Raw genomic sequence first — 26082 nt, 5'->3', positions numbered from 1 at the left:
ACAAATCACTGACTTTAGATGATGACTTTTTCCTGTTTTTTGCATTTTCCCGGCATAGTTTTACTGTGAGCAACGAGCTGAAGGCCAAGGATGGGTCGTTAGAATTCATTATTGGCCGCACGGATCGGATTCCGCCAACTCTCCTGAATAACAAAGGCCTCCAGATATCGGGAGGTGGGACGATGGTGATTTCTCCTGATGTCCTGCGGCTAACCGACCCGGACACCCCGGTGGAAAAATTAAGTTACACGATCACAGAGTATCCGCAGCACGGACAGCTGTACCTGAGCGGCCAGGTGCTGCCGCGGAGCGACTTCACCCAGGCTGACGTCAGCAGCATGCACCTGTCCTACCGCCACTATGGAGGGCCGGCACATTCGGACCGGTTTTCATTCGTAGCCACAGACGACACCAACATCGGCTTCTTGGTGGACGGTCACCTGAAGAAAGATGCCGCCGTCTTTCTAATACAGGCAAGTAAAATGCTTATTTACATTTACATTCATATGCTGTAGCCCAAAGCAGCCAATCAGATATCAGCTTTTAGAAGTCTGGTATAGTCAGAATAATGAAAGATGATATCTGATTGGTTGCTATGGGTTACAGCATGATTGCTCTTTGAATCAGCTACTAACTAATTTCCATGTTTTCCATGATTGGTTCAGAAGATTGTAGTTTTTTTTTTAATAACAACCAATAAGATGTTATCTATAATTAGACTAATGAAAGAAGATATCCGCTTGGTTGCTATGGTGTACAGTACATAATTTCTCTTTGCAATATGTTATTAAATAGGCCCTTTGATTGATAGAACCAAGTAAGTGTTCTTCCATTGAGTATTTGGTCTCCAGGGAGGAGGTTTCCGAAAAAAATCTATTAAAAACTATGGGTGATATTGATCATTGGAAGCCCAATTATGATGACACGGATGATTTTCTATCACTGCAAAAACAAAACAAAATGACTTATCATTTCCAAAAACCCGTTAAGAATTATTTTACTGCTTCGCTGGCCAATTTCCCTAGTTGGGCGTATGCGTAACAAGGTTTCAGTTCCACTTAGTAAAAAAAAAAATCACAAATAAAGTTTTAACTTTTTAATTACATTTAGAATTTTTTTTATTTTTTTTTGAAAAACCATCAATGCACTAAAAATAATAATATTTCTGGTCTGTTATCTCCATTCTGTTACTGCCGCAAATAGTCTTTCCCTTGCAAACCTCTAGCTGACACGGTTATGTCCGGTGATAACAATGTTAGTGTAGCCCCTTTAATGAATTGGGCAAACCTAAAAGGAAGCAATTTACTTTTTGCCATTTCTATAATATATCCCTATGTCTGATCTTTTCATTTTTAAGACTGAAGAGTAAATATTTTATTGACTATCTGTAGAAATAAACAAACAAAGCTTAGCTATATATATTCTCTATATGTTTCATTTCTCACCAAAACTTTGTGCACTTTTCCTAGAGGAAATTAAATCTTAGACAAACATATTATTTGTGCACAGTGTTCTATTAAGTCTTGTATCACTCTGTACTATATATTACATGACCACAAGAGCCGCTGCTATACTAGGCTGGTTATTAAGAGGGGGATTTTAAGTGAATCAGACGAAACCTCACAGTTTTTCCAGGTATATGGTGATGTAGCGAGGAAACAGTCCTTGACGAGATGATTAAAAGAACTTCTAGGAAAGTATCATTTTACGTGTGAAAATATACGCAAGTTTCCTGCTTTGTATGTTTATTTCGGAATATTTGAGGGTGTATAATAACTTTCATATGACACAGGATAGATTATGTCGTAATCCAGCTCAGAGACCAGTCGAAAAACTGAAATATTCCACAATTCCCTATCTATACATTACTCAACCAGGTCACGTTGTACCACAAACAGTAAGCAGACAACACAATACAGATTTCCTATCAGCTTGATGTTAAAATGATACATGAAAAAAGACATTTCAGTATATAACATAAAGGGGTATATTTACTAAACTGTATAAATAATGTAACAAATGTCAAGTTAATACACATGGAATCTTGCTAATTGACACAAACATGTATAGTAGGAGATCTCACATTAAAGAATAATGATATAGGATATAAATACATTACAGACTGTACAAAGAAGGGCAACTAAAATGGTGCATGGCCTACAGCACAAAACTTACCCGGAAAGACTAAAATATCTTATTATGTATAGTTTGGAGCAGAGAAGGGAACGAGGGGACATGATAGAAACTTTCATATATATAAAGGGTTATAACAAGGTACAGGAGGGAAACATTCTACAAAGGAAGAGAAGTATTAGAACACGAGGACATGTACTGACACTGGGGGGAAGAGAAGTATTAGAACACGAGGACATGTACTGACACTGGGGGGAAGAGAAGTATTAGAACATGAGGACATGCACTGACACTGGGGGGAAGAGAAGTATTAGAACACGAGGACATGTACTGACACTGGGGGGAAGGAGGTTCAGAGGAAATGTGAGGAAAAACTACTTCACAGAAAGGGTAGTGGATAAGTGGAATAGCCTCCTATCATAGGTGGTAGAGGATAATACAGTAGAGCAGTTTACACATGCTTGTGATAGACATAAGGATATCCTTACAAAGAATAAAGGATCAAATAGGGTTTGCAGTTACCATAGGTTAAAAAATGGGCAGACTAGATGGGCCAAGTGGTTCTTATCTGCCGTCAAATTCTATATTTCTGTGATATTGCTTTAAATTAAGAACGTTAGAATGTTGTATTAGTTCTAAAACATCCAGGAGATTCCAGCCTAAAGGGCATAAAAAAACAAAACATTTTCTTTTATAACATGTGAATAAGGCCCTTATTACAAATGGACGCAAATTAATTAAACTAACGGAAGCTCAAAATTTATATATTTCAAATTATTTGTATCACTGTCACTTAAGATTTTTTTCAGTGTTTCATATTTTCTTGAATAATCAGGAGGTTGTTCTGTATCTATGTGTTTATTTTGTGTTTAACACGAGGGGGGACTGAGGTGTTTGGGGGATATTGGGGTTGGGATATGATGGAATGAAAAAAAAGTGTCATCTGATTTTGAAGAACTGAAGTTACCCTGTGGGACTGGTACAAACAGAACATTGTGGCCGGGGAGGTTTGTCCTGTTGTGGGCTGGGACGGCAGATGAACCTGAGCATTCATTTACTGTGGCATATCCAAATAACACATCTTCAGCGCTTCAAATTTACGACCCCTGGATCCCCAGCCGGCTAGTTTGCAGTTCCTGTGGCTTCATGGCAAATATGTGGTTTGGCGTTTGCAATGACCTCAAATCTGCTTTCATTTGACACTGAAGTTGCTGGAGTATTTATTGATTTAAAGGAACTTTTTTATTTCTGTCATTTTGTGCGTGTGTGTTCATGGCACTCGCTATTCATCTACCTCATTGAGTACCCCTGGGGCGCACTTATGTTCAATATTTAATTTTCGCTTTGTTGTTGCATTTGATTGGCTTGACGTTTTGTAAGTTGAAATGGCCCTTGTTATTTGCCCTAATCCTTCAGCCATGCTACTTCTTCCATTTTTATTACCCCCCTCACCACCCACATAGACAAACCAAGGGGGGAGGGGGGTTCCTAGTACCTGGAAACCCCCCTCCAAGAATGGGGCACTGTATAATTCAGGTGGCCTGCCCCCACTGAAAAGGGAGATCCGCGTGTACCTAACAGTAGTGCATGCAGCATTGTCCATGTATATTATAGGGATAGGAAGCGTTGGAGAGCAGCCAATATTATAGGCACTCCCCCATACATGATGGTCACGCCCACTGGTGGCCTGGTGTGGAAACCTCCCTCTACAAATCCTGCGTTTGCCCCTGTCCCGCCATCCCTATTATATCATCTACCCAAAACTGTCATTAACCTTCTCTCAGTCTATGTTATTATTCCTCTTCTCAGATATTGTCCCTCACCCACGGGGTAGTCAAAAGGAATTTAATGTACTGGGACCAATTCCCTAGTTGCAGAAGGGGGCGTGGCCACATCTGGTTGGTGACTCCTCCCACTACACACACAAGTCACGGCCCCTAGGTAAGCCCGGGGCCTGTTACTTTGTTCCTGATGCCCTCCCCTCTTGGAGCCCTTGCTCACCCGGTCCTTCATGTCATTTCCAACCCTTTTCTCCCACATATGTCTCCATGTCTCCTCCATACGGTCATCTCCTCTCCTTCCCATCGGTGGTGGCAGCCAGTTAGCATGGTACGCTGTAAGCATATGCACAGGCCCTAAAACACCAGGAGCATAAGCGCCCCCCTCAACCATACCTGCCTACTTGTTAAACCTCCCCAAGTGATCTATGGGGCTATGACGCAATTTGCGTCCTCGTGCCATAAATCCCGCCGTTACGGCCCCACCCTGTGCACTTCACTAGAAGATCCAGCAGGATCCGTGAGGTTGACCTACTCTCCTGGAACCTATCGAAATTCTGGAGTGTCCCAAAGATTCCAGGATAATAGAGGAGCATGCCCTCATCCCTTATACACACTACCATAAACATTTCCATAGTTGTGTGCACTTTAAAAGACAAATATTGTAACCTTTTAATATTAAATCTACCAGCAACAAATACCACTAATTTAGATGTTTGCATTCAGAAAATTATAATTGTTTTCTAAAATGAATTCCCATCAGTCCATAACTCCACAAGGACCAATGATCACTATGCGAGTATTCCTTTGTTCTCCGTCCCCCCTCGCTTCACAAAACGAAAGAGAGATGGAAATAAAACCGTTGTGCGCTCAGCGCCTACAGTACATCTTACGCCCAGGTCAGCAGTTCCAACCATTCTGGTTTTGGGATACATCTACTGACACAGGTGACACAGGATCCTTTTTTCGTGACAAACCAGTAGACAAATACTGTAATAAATACAGGAATAAGCATTTGCATGTTTGAAAAACAAAAGTGAGTTACTGCGCATCTGTGTCAGTTATAATTATAGTATGGTTTATATGTAATCTTCAGCGCGTATATGCAACATATTTTAAGTGTTTATCTTTTAAAATAATGTGTATTCATATACATATTGCCCAACCCCCCGCCACTGTTCAGACAGTCCAGATTCGCAGACCTTGAAACTAGCGGAACTAGCACTGAAAGGGGCAGAGATTTGGTAAAAGTGGGTGTGATTGGCTGGAAAGTGGGTGTGTTTTTGAAGTTCTGATTTTGTCTTCATAAATGTTGGGAGGTATATTATTGTGACAATTACTGTACTGTATGTGATTTGTAGTTTTGTTGAGTTGCTAATAAAGTTTAAACAAAGAGGTGTATATATATATATATATATATATATATATATATATATATATATAGGAGACAGGAAACTGGAAGCTGACAGTTGAGACGTGTTGCTGCAGTGTAAGCTTTATAGCGGAGGAGTCAACGCTTTTTTAATGTATTTGTTGTCTTTAACTTTGGGGGATTAAGAAAACTACAGCTACTGATTCCCATATCTTTCATGATATCAGAAAGGTGGGCCTGATTCATTAAGGATCTTAACTTAAGAGACTTCTTATTTCAGTCTCCTGGACAAAACCATGTTACAATGCAAGGGGTGCAAATTAGTTTTCTGTTTTGCACATAAGTTAAATACTGACTGTTTTTTCATGTAGGACACAAATATCAACTTTAAATGTCAGTGTACAAATAAGCTATCAAGTATTTGTGTGTTACGCCGTGTTACGCCGTCACACTTCTCCTAGGCTGCGTGCCTATATTAGCATTACAGTGTGCATAAGTGTCTTACTGAACATTTATGAGCAATAAGCTAAAAATAAACCTCTCCTTAATAACAAGGCAGATTCTACTTAACACCATCTTCATTTCCTGGGTAGTTTAATAATACTTTAGTCGTTTTGTTAATTATTTATTATCATTACTAAGAACTATATTATTTTTTTAATATATTTGCTAGTGTGTATTTCCTTTTTATTGTCGAAAATAGCACTTTTAGAGAAAAGACCTAAAGATTCATTGTGTAATAATCTCCAGTATATATTTAACATTTCCCAGTAAATGAGTTTTTACATTTACTATGTAGCATCAGCTATTTCCTACTGAGAGACCAAAGCTGCAGTATTTTTAACAGGCTTACATGGAGGGAGTCTGCTCTGCATGGGAAAGAATATTCCCCCCAAATACAGAATGTTTTCTCAGACATCTTCAGTTACGATCAGCTACAGAAAAGTTGAGATAAATATGCGAGCCAACGTTGCAGGTCGTTATTTGATGTCAGGCAACTTGTTTCCATTCAGTGTTTCTTCAAAACATGTTTGAAAGATATTTTTGTGCAATTCTAGCCCCTAGCATAAATAATGTACAAACTCCTCTGTGCAGTGTCTTCCTATTTCCCCTGTACTATGAATTACCGTACATACTAAACTGCTTACGGAGAACTGACAGTTTTAACATGGGTAATTCTACATTCAGAATCGCTGGGGAGGGACACCTCTGGCAAAAGTTCAGGAGTCAGTGTTTTGGAAAGATTTGTATGACCAGCTCCCCAGTGAGTGTCGGTCCCACACGAAGGATGCGCAGTCTTAAACTTAACTGTTACATGGCTGTTTGTTTACTGCAAAAATAAATAAATCTGCATTTAAATTCAAATATTGATATAATTTGTCTTTTGTTATTTTGTAAGTTAAGGATGGACTAATGTTTTTGTTACTTTGTAACAATCTTTAGGAAAAATTCAGGAAAGAAAAGATTTGCTATTTACAATAAAGTTTAAATGTATCTGTTCATAGTAGTTCATGTCCAGCGTGTTTTGTTTACTGATAAATGTTTTACAAATAAATGTATTTATTTCATACACCTACATGCTGACATGTGCACAGCTGATACACGTCTGTTCCACACGCCAAGCTGTCGTGCTGGTTAGGTGCACAATGGGTTAATGGTCACGAATGGCTAAACTGCTTATTTCTTAAATTCGTGGCCTAGTTTACTAATCAGATGTCACAAGATGTCAGGTAGGGAGCCATCATTTAAGAAATCCAGAATGCACTCAGTGAAGCAACTAATTAGTTGGACAGAGGCTTGAAGGTGAGTAATCCTGGGGGGGCGAGGAGGGGGGGGCAAATTATCCGAACAGGTGAAAAATAAAGTTTCTTACACTCACAGTCTCTGCCGTATAAAACTTTGCATTACCCTAAGTCACAAATGAGGGTCTTTTCATTATCATCTTTTTTATGGCCATTTTTTTTTATTTCATTTTCTTTACTGTGTATTCATCAAAGCATATAAATTAGATGTATAGGAACGATGACGTTAGTTACTCAACCTTACTTGCGAAAATCCCTATTTAAACACTTTTTTATTTTATTTGTAAATGTAATAATGCAAATACTGAATGTAAATGTTGGAAAACGGGAATTTATTTTGAGATGTTTTTCAATGCGTTATGTTGACCGTGCAAATGGTTTTCAGGAATAATGGTTCTGTTTTCAGACCTGTCCAGTCAATATCCTTAAGTTTAAAGGGAGTCACGTTCCGCAAGTCCTAAGAATTCATTTGTGTTTCTTTAGAATTAATTATTATATCATAATGTCATCAGATTGGTGGCAGACAATAGGGCGTGGGCTGCCTTTCTGGAAATGGGTATGGCATGGGCGGATCGGGTATGTTTTGGGCAATTTGAGCTGTGACTTAATTTGTCCCAATCTTCCAATTAGGAAGTTTGAGTGGTATGTTATATAGTGGATTCCAACGTGTTCCATTATATTGAGCCAGATGGCTTTGGATGGTTTGGGCCATTTTAGACCTTCCACATCTGACGAGGAGATATAAAATGTATAAAAACGTAAAAGATTGGTACAATAGTTGGTACATGTGTGTGAAAGACCAATCATCCAGATCTTTCAGGTTCAGGTTTAGGTCTATGTATGTTAATGGCCAATTCTGAAAGAGATCCAGCTGCCCAGTGGTCGGACAAGAGCACCCAACTTTACTCTGGTTCCCCGAGAGCCAATTAAATCAAACCATGACATAACTAGAGGTCCCAATGCATATTTTAGGGCCACATCTGTCTCCCCACCTACACCATGTGGTCATTGCTAAATACCCCACCCCAGTGTGTACCATTTTTTTTTAAACACAATGGACTAATTTAAGTCTCCTTTTCTTTCAGCACTGATAGCTTTAGTGTAACCTGGATCCACTAATAACTAATATTTAAATTTACATATATATACTTGCGGAGGTTACCCTGGGGATTATATCTCTGCTGCCACGTTGTAACAGTTAGGGTTTTTTTTTAAGTTTTTAGGTCTGAATATAGAGAAACTGGATGAAAACTGTACTAAATAATACAGGTGTAAAAAATATGGTAACATACTCTTCTATGTCAGAATATTTTTTTTTTTAAATACACCATACTTTACTTATCGTGTGGGTCCCCTCAATTTTTATATCAGAATAACTTGGTTGTTGGATACCCATAAGGAAATCATGGCTGAAAACATATCTAAAAATCTAATGTTTTTCCTGGAATTTGTGGAAAAATCTGCAAACATGAACGGTGGACTATAAAAGAGTTGTGAGATTATATGTATCTTACTGGTTTCTGGATCTACATATTAACCTCCCTTCTGCTACACGCCCAGGTGGAACACGTGGATAAAACGCCTCCGAAAATCCTTAATAAAGAAACTCCTTCCACTGTGGAGACCCTGAGAGATGGCAGAGCTGTCATCCAGATCACATCCAGACATCTGAAAGCCTCAGATCCCGACAGTGCAGATGAAAATATCATTTACATTATACTGCGATCTCCCAATTTTGGACACTTGGAAAATGCAAAATCAGGTATTAATAATGTAGTTTTGCACGTTCCATTCAGAATAGTTCAAGAAAAGATAATGCAGGTGAACATTCCTCAAATGAGCTATGATGATGTCACTCGGCCAATTTACATAAAGTTGATTAATAAAGGAACATCGATAAACACAACATTGACCATATTTATTGGCTAATGTGACATCATCCACTTGACCCCTGACCTCTCCCTTCTCTTGTATAGTTTGCTCAGTATTTTGCTGTATAATGCACAATTCCCCGTTGTACGGCCCTTTACTTTTGTGGTGTTATGCTCCTATTTTTTACCCACTTGTGGATTGTCCAAAACTGACCTCATCATCTTCCTTCCTTCCAGAGTCTATACTCAAAACCAGAAAATCCATAGACATTACTGTGCAACTAAAACTAATGATATCATCAAAATTGTGTAAAATCATTATGTGTGTATAATTTGAAATGCTCTACAATGCTCTACAACTGCCTGCTGTCTACAGCATAAAGCCGCCTGATGTAGTTGTCACTTTCTGAAATATTAATGCATGCTCTAATCATATCCCAACTGGTCTATTGCAACACTCTGCTATGGTCTACCACTGAATAAATTGTCCCCACTCCAATCATTTACAGATTCTGTAGGTTCTTTCCGCCTTATCATTAAGTCCTGCTCCTCTCTGCCAGTCTCTATACTGGTTCCCTATGAAGTACATGCCACCATTCAAAAGTCTACAGCAGTTTAATCTACTAAATCCTCAGCAATGATGCACCTTCTTACATCTCTTTCCTAATCCCTAGGTACTTCCCCAAATCAAACCTCACCTCTGCACACGACACCCTTCTCTTTCTTATCACCCCTGCTCTCTCACATTCCAAACTTCTCTCATGCTGTGCCGATTCTCATGGAGTCTCCAAGGGGCACATTTATCAATGTTCGCATAAAGTGAAAAATAGTTTTCAACCCTTATCTCATTGATAAGGATTGAACTCTTTCTCAAATTTATGAAGAATGCAACACAGAAACAGCAGTTCCGATAAACTGCTGTTTCTTTGATTAAAAAAAACCATACTTACCACGTCCTCTTCGTAATGCGCTGTCTCCGGATATAGTCTGCTTCGTTTCTTTTCTTACTGCAACTGTGCATGTGCAGCTCGAAGACCTGGGCATGCGCACAAACATCTCTGCTCTCTCTCTGCAACTATACAGAGAGCGAGCGGTGAGTGACAGGAAGGGATCATGTGATCCCTCCGCACATGCGCTGTCCAGCTCTGCCCTTCGGAGCAGAGCTGACAGCACTGAAATTTTTCAATTATGATAATGTACGCCAGCTTTTTCCGGAACTTGTTAGATTGAAGGAGCAGTCACCATAGTATTGAATGGTGACTGCTCCCAAAAACTAAACAGAATGTAAAGCAGCAGATATCCACGATATCTGCTGCAATGCAAATTTCATAAATATGCGGCACACTCCGACTTGCGTTGGAGTTACGGAAAGAGAGTGAAAGTTTGCTAGCACCACTAAATATGCCCCCAAAACTTTAAACACTTCCCCACAGTTTACCTCTTCAGACCAGTGTCATGAATTGTCCCAGAGATTGGTGCTGGATACATCTAACGTGTGGAGTTTGATGGGAACCAGAGTCTTCACCAAGCATTGGAGATCGTCACGAGAAATCCACAGCCCAGAGAAGTAGCTTCAAATAGGCAACTAATCAGGGTCACAAGCAACTAATCAGGGTCGAGAACAAGCTGGATGAGTATCAGAAAGTCAGACAGAAGTAACGGGGAAGCGTAAGACAGCGCTCACACAACCTGTTGCTCAGAATAGCTGGGTATAGATAAAGAAGCGTCATGGATACAAGGTTCTGGTTCCACTTTTGCTTTGCCATAACACAGAATGCCATTCAACACCGCATTAGTGTCCACAGTCCTCAATTCAGACAATATATAGACTATAAATAAACAGAACTGGGATGATAGCAATTCCAATACATTCTGCTCCGTGATGTGGTTGTGGTATAACGCGGGGAGAAGGGCACGTGAAGAAAAAGGATAGTGGATTCCATGCACAACACTCACAGTCAAATTCTACCAGCGAAACGCGCAGAACTCCACAGTCCATGTAGAATAAGGAGAAAATTGTGAGGATACATGAGCAAACACTGAGAAGTATTCCTATTGTGTCTCTATGTTTGTGCAAATATGAAAGTTTATGTAACTGTTATGTAAATGTTGTATTCTATATGTACTGCTTATTGTATACAGCGCTGTGGCAATGTCTGTGCTTTATAAATCGATAAAAATACTATAATAATGATAATGTCTATTTTTCCACTGTTAATATTTTAATAGTCAACATTTCCCTTTTCTTAATCAAACAAATATACTGGTTCTTGTTTTGTGTCTCCATCTTATGTCCTTCTTCTTGTTTCACCAATGACTCATCACCCCCATCTCTCAATTGCAGTTTTTCATTGGTCCTCCCACTCACAACCCAGAACCCTCTGGGGCTCTAAAAGAAAAGGAAACCAGAGAAAAACATCTGCATGGAGCGGCCCCCCACTAGGGTTGTTTACTAGATGGCAGTGCAGTTTTAAAATACATGACTACCATCTGATTTTCACATATTATATAAAGGCAGTTTATATTATATCATCGTACTATTTAAAACATTTTGTTTTGCAGGTGATCATGCTGGGAGAACATTTACACAGAAAGAAGTCAATCAGCGAACCCTCCGGTACGTCATAAACCCCTTGTTGTCTGAAGTGACTTCGGACAGCTTTGAATTTCAAATCTCCGATCCAGCTGGGAATAAAATTCCCCCAGAAACGTAAGTGCTTTGTTGATAATTGAAGTCCATATACATTTACAGTTCTCAAATTACTTTATCATTGCGTAAAAAAATAAAATGAAATGTAAAACTATTTTTTCAGTGTATTATCCGGGGTTTTTTCAGTTTTTTTTAAATGCAAAGTGGGCGATTAACCTTGAAAAATAGTAGCGTGTTGGCATGGCTTGTCTGGCGAAGCTGCTCTCACTAGTATTATTGTATTGTATTACATATACAATTATATATTTTCAGGATACGATTCAAAATTTCATAGAGAGGATGTTGACGGGAGAGTGTGTAGAGTACACCCCTCTTTTGGTTCAGATCCTAGACTTTAGCCAAACCTAAACTTTGGTCCTAATGTAAAATGTGATGGTTAGCTGATGGATCTGGTCAGGACAGGACTTACAGTATTTTCCCCCTAGGTGGCTTATGGTGTGCTCAACGAGTCATGGTCACGGCTCCAATGTCAATCAACGTGTCATGGTCATGGCTCCAATGTAAATCAATGTGTCAATGCCATGGCCCCAATGTCAATCAACGTGTCATGGTCATGGCCTCAATGTCAATCAATGAGTCATGGTCATGGCTCCAATGTCAATCAACGTGTCATGGCCATAGCCCCAATGTCAATCAACGTGTCAATGCCATGGCCCCAAAGTCAATCAACGTGTCAGGGCCCCAATGTCAATCAACGAGTCATGGTTACGGCTCCAATGTCAATCAACCTGTTATGGTCATGGCCCCAATTTCAATCAACGTGTCATGGCCATGGCCCCAATGTCAATCAACGAGTCATGGTCATGGCTCCAATGTCAATCAATGAGTCATGGTCATGGCCCCAATGTCAATCAACGTGTCATGGCCATGGCCCCAATGTCAATCAACGAGTGATGGTCATGGCTCCAATGTCAATCAACGTGTCATGGCCATGGCCACAATGTCAATCAACATGTCATGGTCATGGCCCCAATATCAATCAATGAGTCATGGTCATGGCTCCAATGTCAATCAACGTGTTATGGCCATGGCCCCAATGTCAATCAACGTGTCATGGTCATGGTCCCAATGTCAATCAACGTGTCATGGTCATGGCTCCAATGTGAATCAACGTGTCATGGTCATGGCCCCAATGTCAATCAACGTGTCATGGTCATGGCACCAATGTCAATCAATGAGTCATGGCTCCAATGTGAATCAACGTGTCATGGTCATGGCCTCAATGTCAATCAGCGTCTCATGGTCATGGCTCCAATGTCAATCAACGAGTCATGGCCCCAATGTCAATCAACGTCTCATGCCTCGGTCAATTAATGTATTCTATCAGTAATTATATCTTATAGACATAATAACAAAACAATAAAACAGTTAAACAAGGGGCAACCTATCACCTCTGTAATTCTGCTGCCAAAAGCATCAAATCCGAGCCTTGCCTTAATATAAATAACACGCAGACACCTCACTCCAGACACCTATACTTTATGTATGTATATTTGCTATTACCCGTTGCTAGTATTTAACCATTGTGTGTATTTGTAGGCTAGAGCTGAAATGGTCGGTATTAGAACTGGCCGAGCCGTATTACCGTACCTGTGAAAATTCCGGCACTCTGGCAGTGAAGTTGCTTAGAACGGGGAGCAGTAACGAGCCGGCTTTTGTTGGCATAAAGGTAAGATTTCATCTATTGCTGGGAAGTTGGCAAATTATCTGTGTGGCAACATCTTTATAGAATTTATAGAGTAACTTTGTTGGAAAATATATAGTAATAAACCACTAATCTTTTGTGCAATGTATATCATTACATTATTAAGGACTATGGGACCGGCTTTTTGTCCTGCTAAGTATTATTGGAACGATGAAAGGTGACTTTACTATAAAAGTCACATCGGAACCGCGCCTCCGATAGGAGGCTGTCATGGTGATGACTCTCTTGTAATGAAGACTTTGGGTTGTGTCACAGGGTCTTTACTGGGCATTGCCATTTGCGTTAAGCAGCACAGGGCAGAGCAAGAAGGCTTGCGGAGAGAATTGAATGGCTAATGTCATCTTCAGATGGTATCAGCCATTGTGGTCAAGCCCCAAAAACCTAAACTTTTCGGAGCTTGATAAAATTGCCCACACCGCCGTCCCCATTGAGTATTATGGGGACTGAAGTTAGCGCAGTACTTTGCCTGATCCAGGAGATATCTCCTACGTTAGGCTTTTCTAACATTAAAGTTTTACTTAAAAATGCCAAAACCATTCGGAAAAAGTTGTTGGTTTATATATACTATAGGTATATTAGACAAAGTGCTCTCGATAGCCTTAGAAAATGGCCCAAATGTGCAAAAATTGGTACATAACACAAGAGCACCTTTGTGCTGCGATTCTGCAGTGCATAAATGTTGTCACAGCTCACTTGTGTTATTTGTAACATATTATTAAATAAACCATATCTCATCCTGTCAAGAAAGACGTATAGTTGTACGTGTTAAAGTCTGTTTTCACATAACAGCAACGTGGATGTACATTCTAGTTTTCTTTCAAATTGTGAAAACATATTTTCCAATTATTTCTACATTTTTGGGTTTATAAAACCAGCCGGGGCTTAATGTCATATTTCCGTCCACTTGCAAAAAATCCAGCAAAGTTTGGGGCCCCTTCCACGGCCAACGCTTGGAACAGACATCCATCCTCCAGCACAGGCATTACCTATTTCTGCTTGCCAAATCCTGGAAGGTGGCTTTAGAGGCAGATATGTATGACAGGCTCTGGTTCTGTGTGCAAGGAAATGTAAAATGAGAGATAACAGCCCTGCTAAAAGCTGGTCCTTGCCGATAAGCCGAGCCAAATGCAAGGAATGTACAACCAGATAACGAGGGAGCTCCGATAAACGCTCAGTGCTCCAATCCCTGGTCAGGCCTGGATACATGTCCCCTTTAAGGGGTAAACATTGACCATCTGTTTATTGTCCCTGCGTTACTTAGTATTTCTGCTGGTTCAGTTTCCGCCTCGGGGGACAGTTTTGTGTGTAACGTCTGGGGTGCTAAGATAGGTAGGCAGGATTTTGAAGGGTACGTTTTAGCAAAAAATCACTGCAAAAAAAATTGGAATTATTAATTTTCTTTTCTATTAACCGGATTGTAGTTTATTTTATATCCCACATAACACATTTTAGAGCAGCTCCATCTCAAATGGCAGGTTGGCGTCTATAAAACATAGAGAATGAGATAAGTATGTGTTTTTATAGTCAGATTAAGGGTGTAAGGATTTCCAGGTTGTGTCTCACCTAAATCTATTGACTTGTGCCAGCAGTAACTAAACTAAAGCTATAGAGAGAATATTTCCCTTTTTTTTTTTTTTTAAAGGTGCAAGAGATTTCGGCGAGACTGGGAATGGATTTCACGCACAGCAGCGCAAGTCTCGTCCAATTCGATCCAGGTGAGTTAGCGCATTGTTTTGTTGTATTGCTGTTTATTAAATTTTATTACTCTTCATCTTTTAATGGCATTTATGTATTAATATGTTATATAATATCTTATTATTTAATTTTATATATATGTGTGTGTGTGTGTGTGTGTGTATGTATGTATGTATGTATGTGTGTATATATATATATATATATATATATATATATATATACGATGAATTTTTTTTTATGAAGTATACAAATTATTCTATGTATTTAATATATAGAACTGTATTATATTAAACCATTAAGAAAATAACCTTCCAAAATAGAACAAAAAGAATAGCGGGTCATAAGACTAATTCAAGTTGAAAAATTTGGGTGATTTTAATGGGCTGAAATCACAAAGAAAATTTAGTTTTTTTATTGTGTTATAAATGATTATAACAGGGTAGAAAATATTAATTGCAGTTAGTCGGAGACTCGGCGGTGCGGCGTATTTGCGTGAAGAGGTCCCAAGGTAGAATGAGGGTAACAACGTATCACATCCTACCCAAGGTTGATGTCTTCAGTTCAGACAGTTACTCCCCAATACTGGATAATCCTTCTGCTGTTCTTCTATCGATCTAGATAGATATGCGGCGTGTCTCCCTACCCCTGAAACAGTTTTTATTTCCAGTCGAATTCAGAAATTAACCAAAAAATACTTTATGAATTTTCAATATATTTTTTAAAGCTTGTTGACAAAAAAGAGTTGAAATGCCTATTAAACAACATTGTGTTGTAGCTTAATTTGGCAAGTTAAAAAAACCAAAAACATATTCCTTTAGGATGTAAGCTCTCATGAGCAGGGCCCTCTCTCCTTGTGTGCTCCTTCTACTGTTCCTTCACCCTCTGTACCTCTTGTCCTGCTTCCCTAGCCCTGTTCTCCCTGTTTTCTTAAGCTTTGGCCTTCTTCTCGCTGATTTCTACCATCCCTTTCACTATCTGTCCCAGATATAATCTGATTTACTTTACCCTGTCACCTGTGTTTGTATATATTTTGTATCATGTTGTGTCTTGGTTCTGTTTTCTGTATATGTAATGTACGGCGCTGCGGACCCTTTGTGGCGCCTTATAAGTCAAAGATAATAATAATAATAACACAAGATTCATGTAAGATAATTCTGGCAGTTGTTAAGCCACTTCTACGTTAACAAAAAAACTTTGACGAAGATGGTAAAATGCTTTGATATCAGCGCTCCCCTTCGTATTTTACAACGGCAACTTTTTGTTAATTTCAGTAGTAGACAATATTGAAAGGGTGATACAGGTGGCTTGTGGGGGAGATCGGTGTTTTGGAGGGTAATTATGTAGGGAGTTTAGTGGAGCACGGCTTATAACGGTCATTTGAGCACCTCTGCCTCACAGCGCTGGGGTCAGGGGTTCAATTCCCGACTATGGCCTTATCTGTTTGTATGTTCTCCCCGTGTTTGTGTGGATTTCCTCCGGGTGCTCCGGTTTCCTCCCACACTCCAAAAACATACTAGTAGGTTAATTGCCTGCTAACAAAATTTACCCGTGTGTGTGTGTATGTGTGTGTGTGTTAAGCAATTTAGACTGTAAGCTCCAATGGGGCAAAGACTGATTTGAATGACAAACATTCTCTGTACAACGCTGCATAATTGGTGGTGCTATATAAATAAGTGATTATGATATATATATAAATATATATATATATATATATATTTTGCATGCTGCGCTGTACACTCATACTTCCTATTTCGGCCACTAGGGGCAGTGTTCTTAAGGGTATTCTAGCTCATAGCTCAGCAGATACGCAGCTCCCTCTAACATAAATAAAATATTACATAAAGCTCACAGCGTAGAACGGTCTGTGTCCAGATGGTTACTGAGCATTATAGAAAATGAAATGTTCCTTATACACAGTGTATATATTATATATCCCCTTTACGCTTTGCCTCCAGGTTTGCACCATAAACAATGAGAGATCTGTGTGTTATACGGGAAGCTCCAGAGTGAAGTCTCCTCCATTGAATCCGTAGTGTTTACAGAGACAATGGCAGCTCAGATGTAGGGATTACAATCACAATAAGACAATACATGGAGTGCGTGGATAGATAGATGCTCAGTGGTAATAATCAGGCCGATTAAATAGGCAATCACACAATACAAAGAGACTATATTGTATATTGTGCAGTTTGAAGTACGTGTGTTACCACGTTGAGCAGATATGCAGCTAGAACATGTGTTTACAACCAGGAGCAACTGTAACAATGTATTTTATGTACAGTAGATCTTAAGATCATCCTAATGTATTTCATGGAAAAAATGAAACTTTTTACATATTTTAATGTCTTGTCATTAATGACTATATTATTAACAAGTGACATTAATTGATTTTATTGTTTTTCTGAACGTTTTTTGGGATTTTATATTCCACATCTGTATTGGACGTATCCTGCAGTGTGTTGTCTGTTAGAGCAGAGCGGACCTAGTGCTCTTCCTTCTATTTGCTTTTTTACTTTAGAACTACAAATAATGGTGGACTTTGGGGGACTGTCTTGATCAGCCAGGAACTTGTTCACTAGTCCTGGTGTAAGGAACAGCTGGGAGCCCACAGTTCACTTCCCTTACAAGCTGAGCAGACCATGTAAAGGAAGAAATGGAGGTGGCTGGAGGAACTGACCACACCCCCACAGAACTGACCACACCCCCACGGAACTGACATACAGCTGCTCACCATAGGCTCTTCATAATTTTCTTCTCTGGGCTCTTAATTGGGCGCTGGATTCACCCCCTCGGTCCATTCATACACCACTACCATTCACTTCTCTCCTGGCTCCTGTTTCCACTCTACACCACATGGCATAGCAGCAGACACAGCGGAGCCGCAGCTTGATCTACAATTGGTCGCCCTGCCCCTCTTGGGGAAAAGTCGCGGATTTTGGGCATGTGCGTTAATGTGTGTCTAATGCAAACACAAGCACAATATCACAAACACATTGTTACACTGTGCCTGGCTGTCCTAAATATCTGCACAGGACAACTTCTCTTCTTCTGTATAGTAGACAGAATTCTCTGTATCTGTTGTTATGCAGCGTTCTGTAATTCCTGATATCAGGTCTCATAGTGTATTATTTGCAGTAAGAGGGCTCCATCAGGAACAGCAGGTGTTTAGAAAACAAATTTCAATGTAGTAGTCAAAATAATTCCAGTTTTGAGGCTATTCCAAGTTTTTAAGTATAAGATACAATATATCTTTGTGTTAGGAGGTATATAGTTATTCGTATTGGAAATAAAAGAGTTCTTTACAAAATAATACAATATAACAGATCGAAATGTTTTGTTTCTGTAAGTAATAACAAAACATAAAACCTCTTTGCACACCTGCCTGTAGAATATATTATATAGATAATCACGTTTCAGCGAGGGCACAGCTTGTTACAATGTTACCATATTACATCTAGCACATTGTACCATTCAGCGGCAGAGCCCCTGGCCCTGTAAGTGTAACCCTGGCACATCGGTAGCCGAATGGCATTTAAAAAAAAAAAGCTCTATCATTTGGCCACTGTTCTCTCTTTGCGGACACGCCGGGCTTTGGGATTCAGCAGGGAATGTCAAATTCATTAAATTCATAGCAAGGGGATCACTTATCTCATCAGGATTACGAGAGGACATCTGTTTTGGAGAGCCGGCAAATAACGTGACACAGGTGTGATATGAAAGACGGAGCAGAGAGCGCCGGGAAAATCTATAAACCCAGCGCCAGGCGGAATAAATTGTCACTAGCTGGTCTGCTTTCTGCATCAGCAATAATCAGGTTATTATAAAAGCAAAAAAGTGTATGTGTGTGTATATATATATATATATATATATATATATATATATATATATATGTGAGTTTATAGATAGATTAGATAGATAGATAGATAGATAGATAGATAGATAGATATCTTACACATTTAAAATGATCCCTGTTTTTCCCATACTACCTTTGCATTCTCATCTTTTATGCACATATTATGATACAAGGAGGTGACTGACTATTTAGCTTATATTATGTGGGCCAACTGTCCCAATTTCAGTGGGACGGTCCCGAATTTAGGGCTCTATACCGTTGTCCCGCCCAGAGACATTTCTGTCCCCCGGGTGGGAATGTTGGGGGTGACAACTAACGGACAATCTAGCCCTTTACAGCTCTAGGCAGCCCTCTGGGGACGTGCCCCCCATCATTATGTGACCACGCCCCCATCAAGACTTGGCCACACCCCCTGTTCCATTGCCGTGGACATGCATGTTGGGAGATGTGGCAAAACCACTGGTGCCTTTAGAGATGGCCATTCACTGTTCAGATTTTTGAGAAGAACAAAGCGGACACACCTGTGCCAAAACATTTTTTGGCTGGCGACATCTTTCACCATCCCTACGTGGCATCTTATTGCGTTCCTCCATTACATAGTGAGGGGACTACTGTGGTTATTACAAATAAAGGCTAAGGGGCTAATGCAGAGTTGGCTGCAAAATGGGAGTAAATTACGCTTCAGAAAGGATCACATATTTCCGCCCACATACAGAGCCATCAGCTGCACATGCGCCAGACTTACGTCAAGTCCTCGTCATCAGCGAGTATCTGCAGCTGCCCCAGAGCCGGCCTCCTAACGGGCGATAGGTCTGTTTCTGCGGGACTGCATGAGCCGCATTGTTACTGCAATCTTAGGATGGAAACAACAGGTTGATATAATTTAATAAATGCTTTATTCTTAAAATAAAACATTTCTTTTTAACATCAATAAATATTATTAAGGTTTTAAAAGTATAGGGTAGGGGGGTACAGAACAAAAGACGGGGGAGAAGGGAGGTACATAGTGGGGAGCAGACATAACATTGTATATCAAACCACACAGCATATGTGTAAATATATATCAGCATTGAGGGGAAGAAATAGACACAATATTGAAGATTCGGGGAAGAAATAGACACAATATTGAAGATTCGGTTCGGAGCTTGGGGTAAATCGGCTGGATCAGGAGTTAGAGGGGTAGATACGTTTCTAGGGGGTGGATTAATTTGGAGCCCTCTCCATCAGTTGTAAATTCGTGCCATGACATCCACTTGACATTTGGAGAGGATGGTGACGTGGACTATGGAGCGTATAATGTAACCATGCGAAAACTAAAATGTATCTTCGCAATGATCTTATAAAGGGCCGGGAGAGATGGCAGTTTCCAGAGTTGCGCAATTTCCGCCCTAGTGGCTACAAAGATATCGGTGGTGTTTCGGCAGTTGTTCCGGGTATAGATGAAGAAGCGCTACGAGTGGTGACGGAGTTAAGGATACAGAGGTGACACTCTAGGCAAGGTCTAAGACCTCTTTCCAAGGAGGCTGAATGACATGGCACAACCAGAAGACATGGATAACATCCCCCATAACTCTACAACTGCGCTAACATCATTTGGAGTGATTAGACCAAACCTTCTGGAGGCGGACTGGCGTTAGGTAAGTACAATATAACAATTTATATAACATCTCTACCTGGCTGGTACACTTAGAACCAGTAGACAGATTACCATGAACAAAACATTTCTTCATGAATGAAGATTTAAAAATTGTTAACTCTATTCTTAACTCTTCGCCCAGGTGGTGAAGAGTTAAGTTATCCCTCCCCGCCGTAGGCAGGAATCTGTGTTTTTGGCAAATTTAAGTGATTTTTTTTTTTATTGATGAGATCCAGCTGCTTGGCCAATCACGTTCCCCAGTTTGTTGACCGGGGAATTGGTTCACAAAGTCAAGCTAAAAAAAATTTTGGGCATTTGAAACAAAATTTCAAAAGTTTTCTTTTCTTATTTTACCTCTTTTATTTTTAATTCTTAAATAAATCTTGTACCATCAACTTTAAATAACTTACATTTTAATTAATTATATACCTTTTAAAATGATGGGAAAAAAAAAGGCCTATTGACCTTCGATAAATTGGTCCAACAGTTTCAGTGTTGCTAGAGAAAGCTTTACAATAAGTCTTAGAATAAACCTCATCATGAACAGTTATACCAACAGCGACACGTGTAGGCTACAATAAAGCTCTAAACAACCAACATAATCATAACAATTAATTGTTTTTAATTTTTTAGTACATCTCTAATACATTTCATTTAATGGAACGTAATATACACAACAAACAAGGGCAAGTAAAGCCACTAACTTAGATTAAATTAGTCAATTAGTTAAACAGTTGTTGTCCTTGGCACAGGACCTCCACCAAAATACCATTATACATTATAGAGAAGGATGGGGTAGGGTTTGGGGAATATAGCACACGTGGAACGCCAGTGAAAAACCCCTCTAAATATATATCAACGGATATATGTAACTGAGCTGAATTATATACATAATGAAATAAGTTAACTAGTTTAATTTTAACTAAATATGTCTAACATGTTCCCTTCCATCCTTGCACCTTGCAGCAGGTTGTTGTAGTCGAAGATTCTTTTCTGAAAGAGCAGACAGAGACTGACTGTCAGACGTACAATCTTGCTCTGCAGAAACGCACTGTGCGGCTGGTGCACTCATAAACAGGGGCAGTGTTAGTTTGACACTAGACAATACCTCTCACTGGAGACATGTCATGTGCTCTGGGGGCGTTTCTAGGACGATAGACCCCTCTTTCACCAATAAAAGTCCAGAAAATATGTGCACTAGTGGCATTGCAAAGCAGTGGCAAGCAGGTCCTAACTCCCAATAGTCCAAGCATCCGGGATAGTCCCCTAGCCAGGAGTGAGACAGCTGGGGGTATATTTGCTAAACTGCAAGTTTGAACAATTGGAGATGTTGCCTATAACAACCAATCATCATCATCATCATCATCATTTATTTATATAGCGCCACTAATTCCGCAGCGCTGTACAGAGAACTCATTCACATCAGTCCCTGCCCCATTGGAGCTTACAGTCTAAATTCCCTAAATCAATCAGATTCTAGTTATTATTTATTTAGTACATTCTAAAAAATGATAGCTAGAATCTGATTGGTTGTTATAGGCATCATCTTCACTTTTTCAAACTCACAGTTTAGTAAATATACCTCTTGGTGTACTAGAATGAATGTGATATAATGTTTTTTTACTGTCATGGTTCATATATGGAAATTTTAATACTGGGGTTTAATTGACCTTTAAAATATTTACACCCTATGGGTAGATAGACTTTGGCGTCTTTGCTGCAAATCCCCATTGTCTGTGTTCACTGTGTGGTGAAATCAGTTTGCACAGTAGGTGAATACAGGGTCCGTGCAGAACACGTTTAGAAACACTGCTGCATACATAATAGAACCACAAAACGCGCATTTTATACTGCATACGCTCGTCATAAATGTCTTATGCACGAAATTAGATTGTAAGCTCAATAGGGGAGTGAAACTGTGTGTCCGCTCATGTGTACATCCCTGCTCACTAGTAGAGAGATGCAGTTTGCAGCGTCTTCCTGTGCCCCTATTTCTCCACACAACAGCTGACGATTAATTTATAATCCAGTTACCGCTACGGAGTTAATTTATTCCTCCTGATGAATTCCAGCAAAATAAAAATGTTCCCGTAAATCAAATCTTTGAAACCTGCGCAGGGTCAGCGTTCAATTAGAGGTTGTGGTTTTTAAAGGCGTTTCATTAGAAACAACATTAAATCGACCGTTTTATAAAATTACATCTGTGCAGGTTACATTTACTTAAAAACGCAACCAGAAATAATTGCTTTACTACTGTTTTCTTCAAAGATTAATTTCATAGACAAATGTACAGAGCAATATCTCAATCATGCAACATATGTTTTTTCAGTCATTTTTAGGTCAGTAATTTACTATTGCTACAGTAAAATGCTATTAATTTGCTAAGATCTACCGAACATTACCCTGCTCCAACCTTCGATAGATATATAATGATTTAGTTTGCAGAGAATGCACTGAAAGCACAAATGGTCCAAATGCTGGAAGGATTGAAAGTCTTAGAACATCTATAATACTTAAAGGCATAGGCAAACCGAGGGGGGGGGGGGTCCTAGTGCCTGGAAACCCCCCTCCAAGCCTGGGGCACTGTATAATTGAGGTGGCTGGACCCTGGCCCCGCTTCACACGGCTCTGCTTGAAAAGGGAGAGCTGCGTGCACCTAACAGTAGTACACGCAGCGTTGCCCATGTATATTATGGGAATAAGAAGAGTTGGAGAGCAGCCAAGCACTGTCTAAAATTATAGCCACGCCCCCATGCATGCTGGTCACGCCCACTGGTGGCGTGGTGTGGAAACCCCTCTCTACAAATCCTGCGTTTGCCCCTGTAAAGGGTATCCCGAGCAGCACTGAAGGCGGAGATCCTGGCTACATGTACGTGATGGGATCCCAAAGGACCTATTACAGTCAACTTTTCCTAATTTCCAGGTTAAAAATTTGCCCCTGGAAAAAAAAAAATCACTGAAAATGTCCCTGTTTTTCACTTTTGTCCAACTGCAAATATTTTTTTCCTTCTTTGCATGTTAGATGCAATTATTACTATCGACTCACAGTTATAGAAAATGAAAATGAGTGTTTGAAGTGCAAAAAACATGCACTGTTATCACTTTCACCAGACAAGCCATGATGAGGACTGTAGTCTTTCCAGTTCTGTCAAGACAATATTTTGCGTACCCGTGAATGCTCTCAGCACCAACGTGGCCTTGTAAAATATATTTAAATGCTGCCAACTATGCTGTTAATGGGAAGAGGGGGCCTTTGTAAAATTTAGAGTCAAATGAATAACCCCTTCAAAGTGCAGCAATTATCTGCACAGAGTTAAAGCAGCAGCGTTGTGCCTCATGCCTCATGCCTCAGTGATATCCTTGGATAATAATAATGAATCCATAGGCTGCATTATTACACCTATTAGATTAGCCTAAATAATGACTGCCCCCTCTGTGGGGTAACAGGTGCCCTTTAAGGACCCGCCACAGTTTAGCATTAAGGAATTTTAGGTAACTATATTTTCATTAAACATAAATATATTTACGGTCGTGGTTTTGCTTATTGCACACTTTAATATTCACGTGTCGCGGTAAATGTACCGGTAGCTGTGACGCAACGTCAGAACGGCTGGGAAACTCTACACTATTGAATCACACTTAGGACCCATAATAGGATGTAAGATAGAATCGCTGTAGGATAAATATACAGACAGCAGACACGGCTTCTGCTATCACAAAATTATCTGTCATTTTCTATTCTCACATTTAGGTGTTTCCACAAAAGTCTGGAATATTTATCTGAAGAACGACGGCTTGGAAGAAAGTCACGAATTCCTTAAAATATTACTGAGGACGCCCAAGAACGCCGTTCTGGGGAAGAACAGCGAAGCCACCGTGGAAATCGTGGATCCAAGAGAAGGTGAGGATGGATTTGGAAGGATTATTGGGTTAAAATTCGTGGCCTTTGTCAAATAATAGAAAATTTCAAATGAGATTAAAAAACAACAATGATATTGTTAGGACAAATAGGGGCTGATGCCAGATTGCGCTGTGTATCTTGCGTGAAATCTCTCTGCACAAACACAGAAAAGTGACCACACACATATGTGTGAATATGAAGATTGCTTGATTCTGGCGCTTAAGAGGTTGATTGTCACCAGCAATCACGAACTGCTTGTGATTGGCTGTTTGAATACTCCGCTGATACTGATTGGTGCTTTCTTGCTTGCATCTGCGTATAATAGGATTTTGTGCGTGTGTTTAAGTTATTTTTTCATGGATTGAGACTGGGAGATGTTTCTCCTGCATTAAAGAAGTTTGAAGTTTTATTAACGCCTAAAATCGACTACATATTTTGCAAACAAAACAAATGACTGGCATAAATCGGCCGCATATCCTTCTGGTGCCGACTTGCACGGATCTCGCAATAGTTGCAGCTTTGGACAGCATGGTGGCTCAGTGGTTAGCATTTCTGCCTCGCAGCGCTGAGGTCATGAGTTCGATTCCCGACCATGGCCTTATCTGTGAGTAGTTTGTATGTTCATCCCGTCTTTGCCTGGATTTGCTCCGGGTGCTCCCGGTATCCTCCAACACTCCAAAAACATACTGGTAGGTTAATTGGCTGCTGTCAAAATTTACCCTAGTCTCTCTCTGTCTGTGTGTGTGTATGTTAGGGGATATAGACTGTAAGCCCCAATGGGGCAGGGACTGATGTGAGTGAGTTCTCTGTACAGCGCTACAGAATCAGTGGCGCTATATAATTAAATGGTGATGATGATGATGATGATATACCCGCAATTGAGGCTTTTTTTAATGAACACGAATTTGCATTTGCAGTTTGGGGCACAAACGTGGCCAACTCTACATCCATCCATTAGTTCACATATTCCCTCTGCAGTGTACAAGTAGATAATCAGATGTATATGATCTGGACATATGGAGCTATAGTTCTTAAAGTTACTTTGTTCCTGAAAAATGATTTCTTGCAGCATTTGCTAAGACCCTGCTTGTCAGTAGTAAAGAAGAAAAAATGTAAAAATGAAAATAAATAATTGCCAGGCGTTAGTTACACCTGCATGACCTGCGACCGTTACTGTGCCCTGCGCCGTTTCATTGCGTCCTAGAGACGCGTCACCTCCTAACTCTCCGCAGACCTGTTGTTTCTTTATGGTGACGTGCGGAATGGTCTGCATCTTACAGTGTTTGGGTTAAAAGGGATTAGAATCACTTGCTGCTTTTGATATGCTCAACGAGATATAATTCAAACCATAATGTCAGCGTAAACAGCCGCGTCCTGCGGAAAAGAGCTGGCACATGAGGTTTCCTGCTCGGGAAGGAAGGAGAGGTCGGATTCTGGACCAAGAGTGACACCCGGTGGACACAAGTGATACTGAATATATCTTCCCTCTGGGCCTGAGTCATTAAGGAGAGCAAAGTATAAAGAAGGAGTAACTCTGCACCTGGGCAAAACCATGTTGCATTGGAGGGGGAGGTAAATGTAAAATGATGACTTTCTCAAACTAAACAACAGCGCATGTCTTATCCA

General features: G+C 40.0%; 1 protein-coding gene across 1 annotated transcript in view; it reads left to right on the top strand.

Annotated features, from left to right (window-relative positions):
- Positions 1 to 26082, top strand: part of LOC142098885 (FRAS1-related extracellular matrix protein 1-like) — a 125094-nt gene that overhangs the window by 90927 nt on the left and 8085 nt on the right. The window contains exons 25-30 of the mRNA XM_075181765.1: positions 59 to 473; positions 8646 to 8847; positions 11519 to 11666; positions 13206 to 13335; positions 15014 to 15086; positions 24307 to 24456. Coding sequence (XP_075037866.1) covers positions 59 to 473; positions 8646 to 8847; positions 11519 to 11666; positions 13206 to 13335; positions 15014 to 15086; positions 24307 to 24456 — 1118 coding nt within the window. The remainder of the gene's footprint in view (positions 1 to 58; positions 474 to 8645; positions 8848 to 11518; positions 11667 to 13205; positions 13336 to 15013; positions 15087 to 24306; positions 24457 to 26082) is intronic.

Source organism: Mixophyes fleayi, chromosome 8 (genome assembly GCF_038048845.1).
Source record: "Mixophyes fleayi isolate aMixFle1 chromosome 8, aMixFle1.hap1, whole genome shotgun sequence".
Classification (NCBI taxonomy): domain Eukaryota; kingdom Metazoa; phylum Chordata; class Amphibia; order Anura; family Limnodynastidae; genus Mixophyes; species Mixophyes fleayi.
This window is presented reverse-complemented; position numbering and strand designations above follow the sequence as displayed.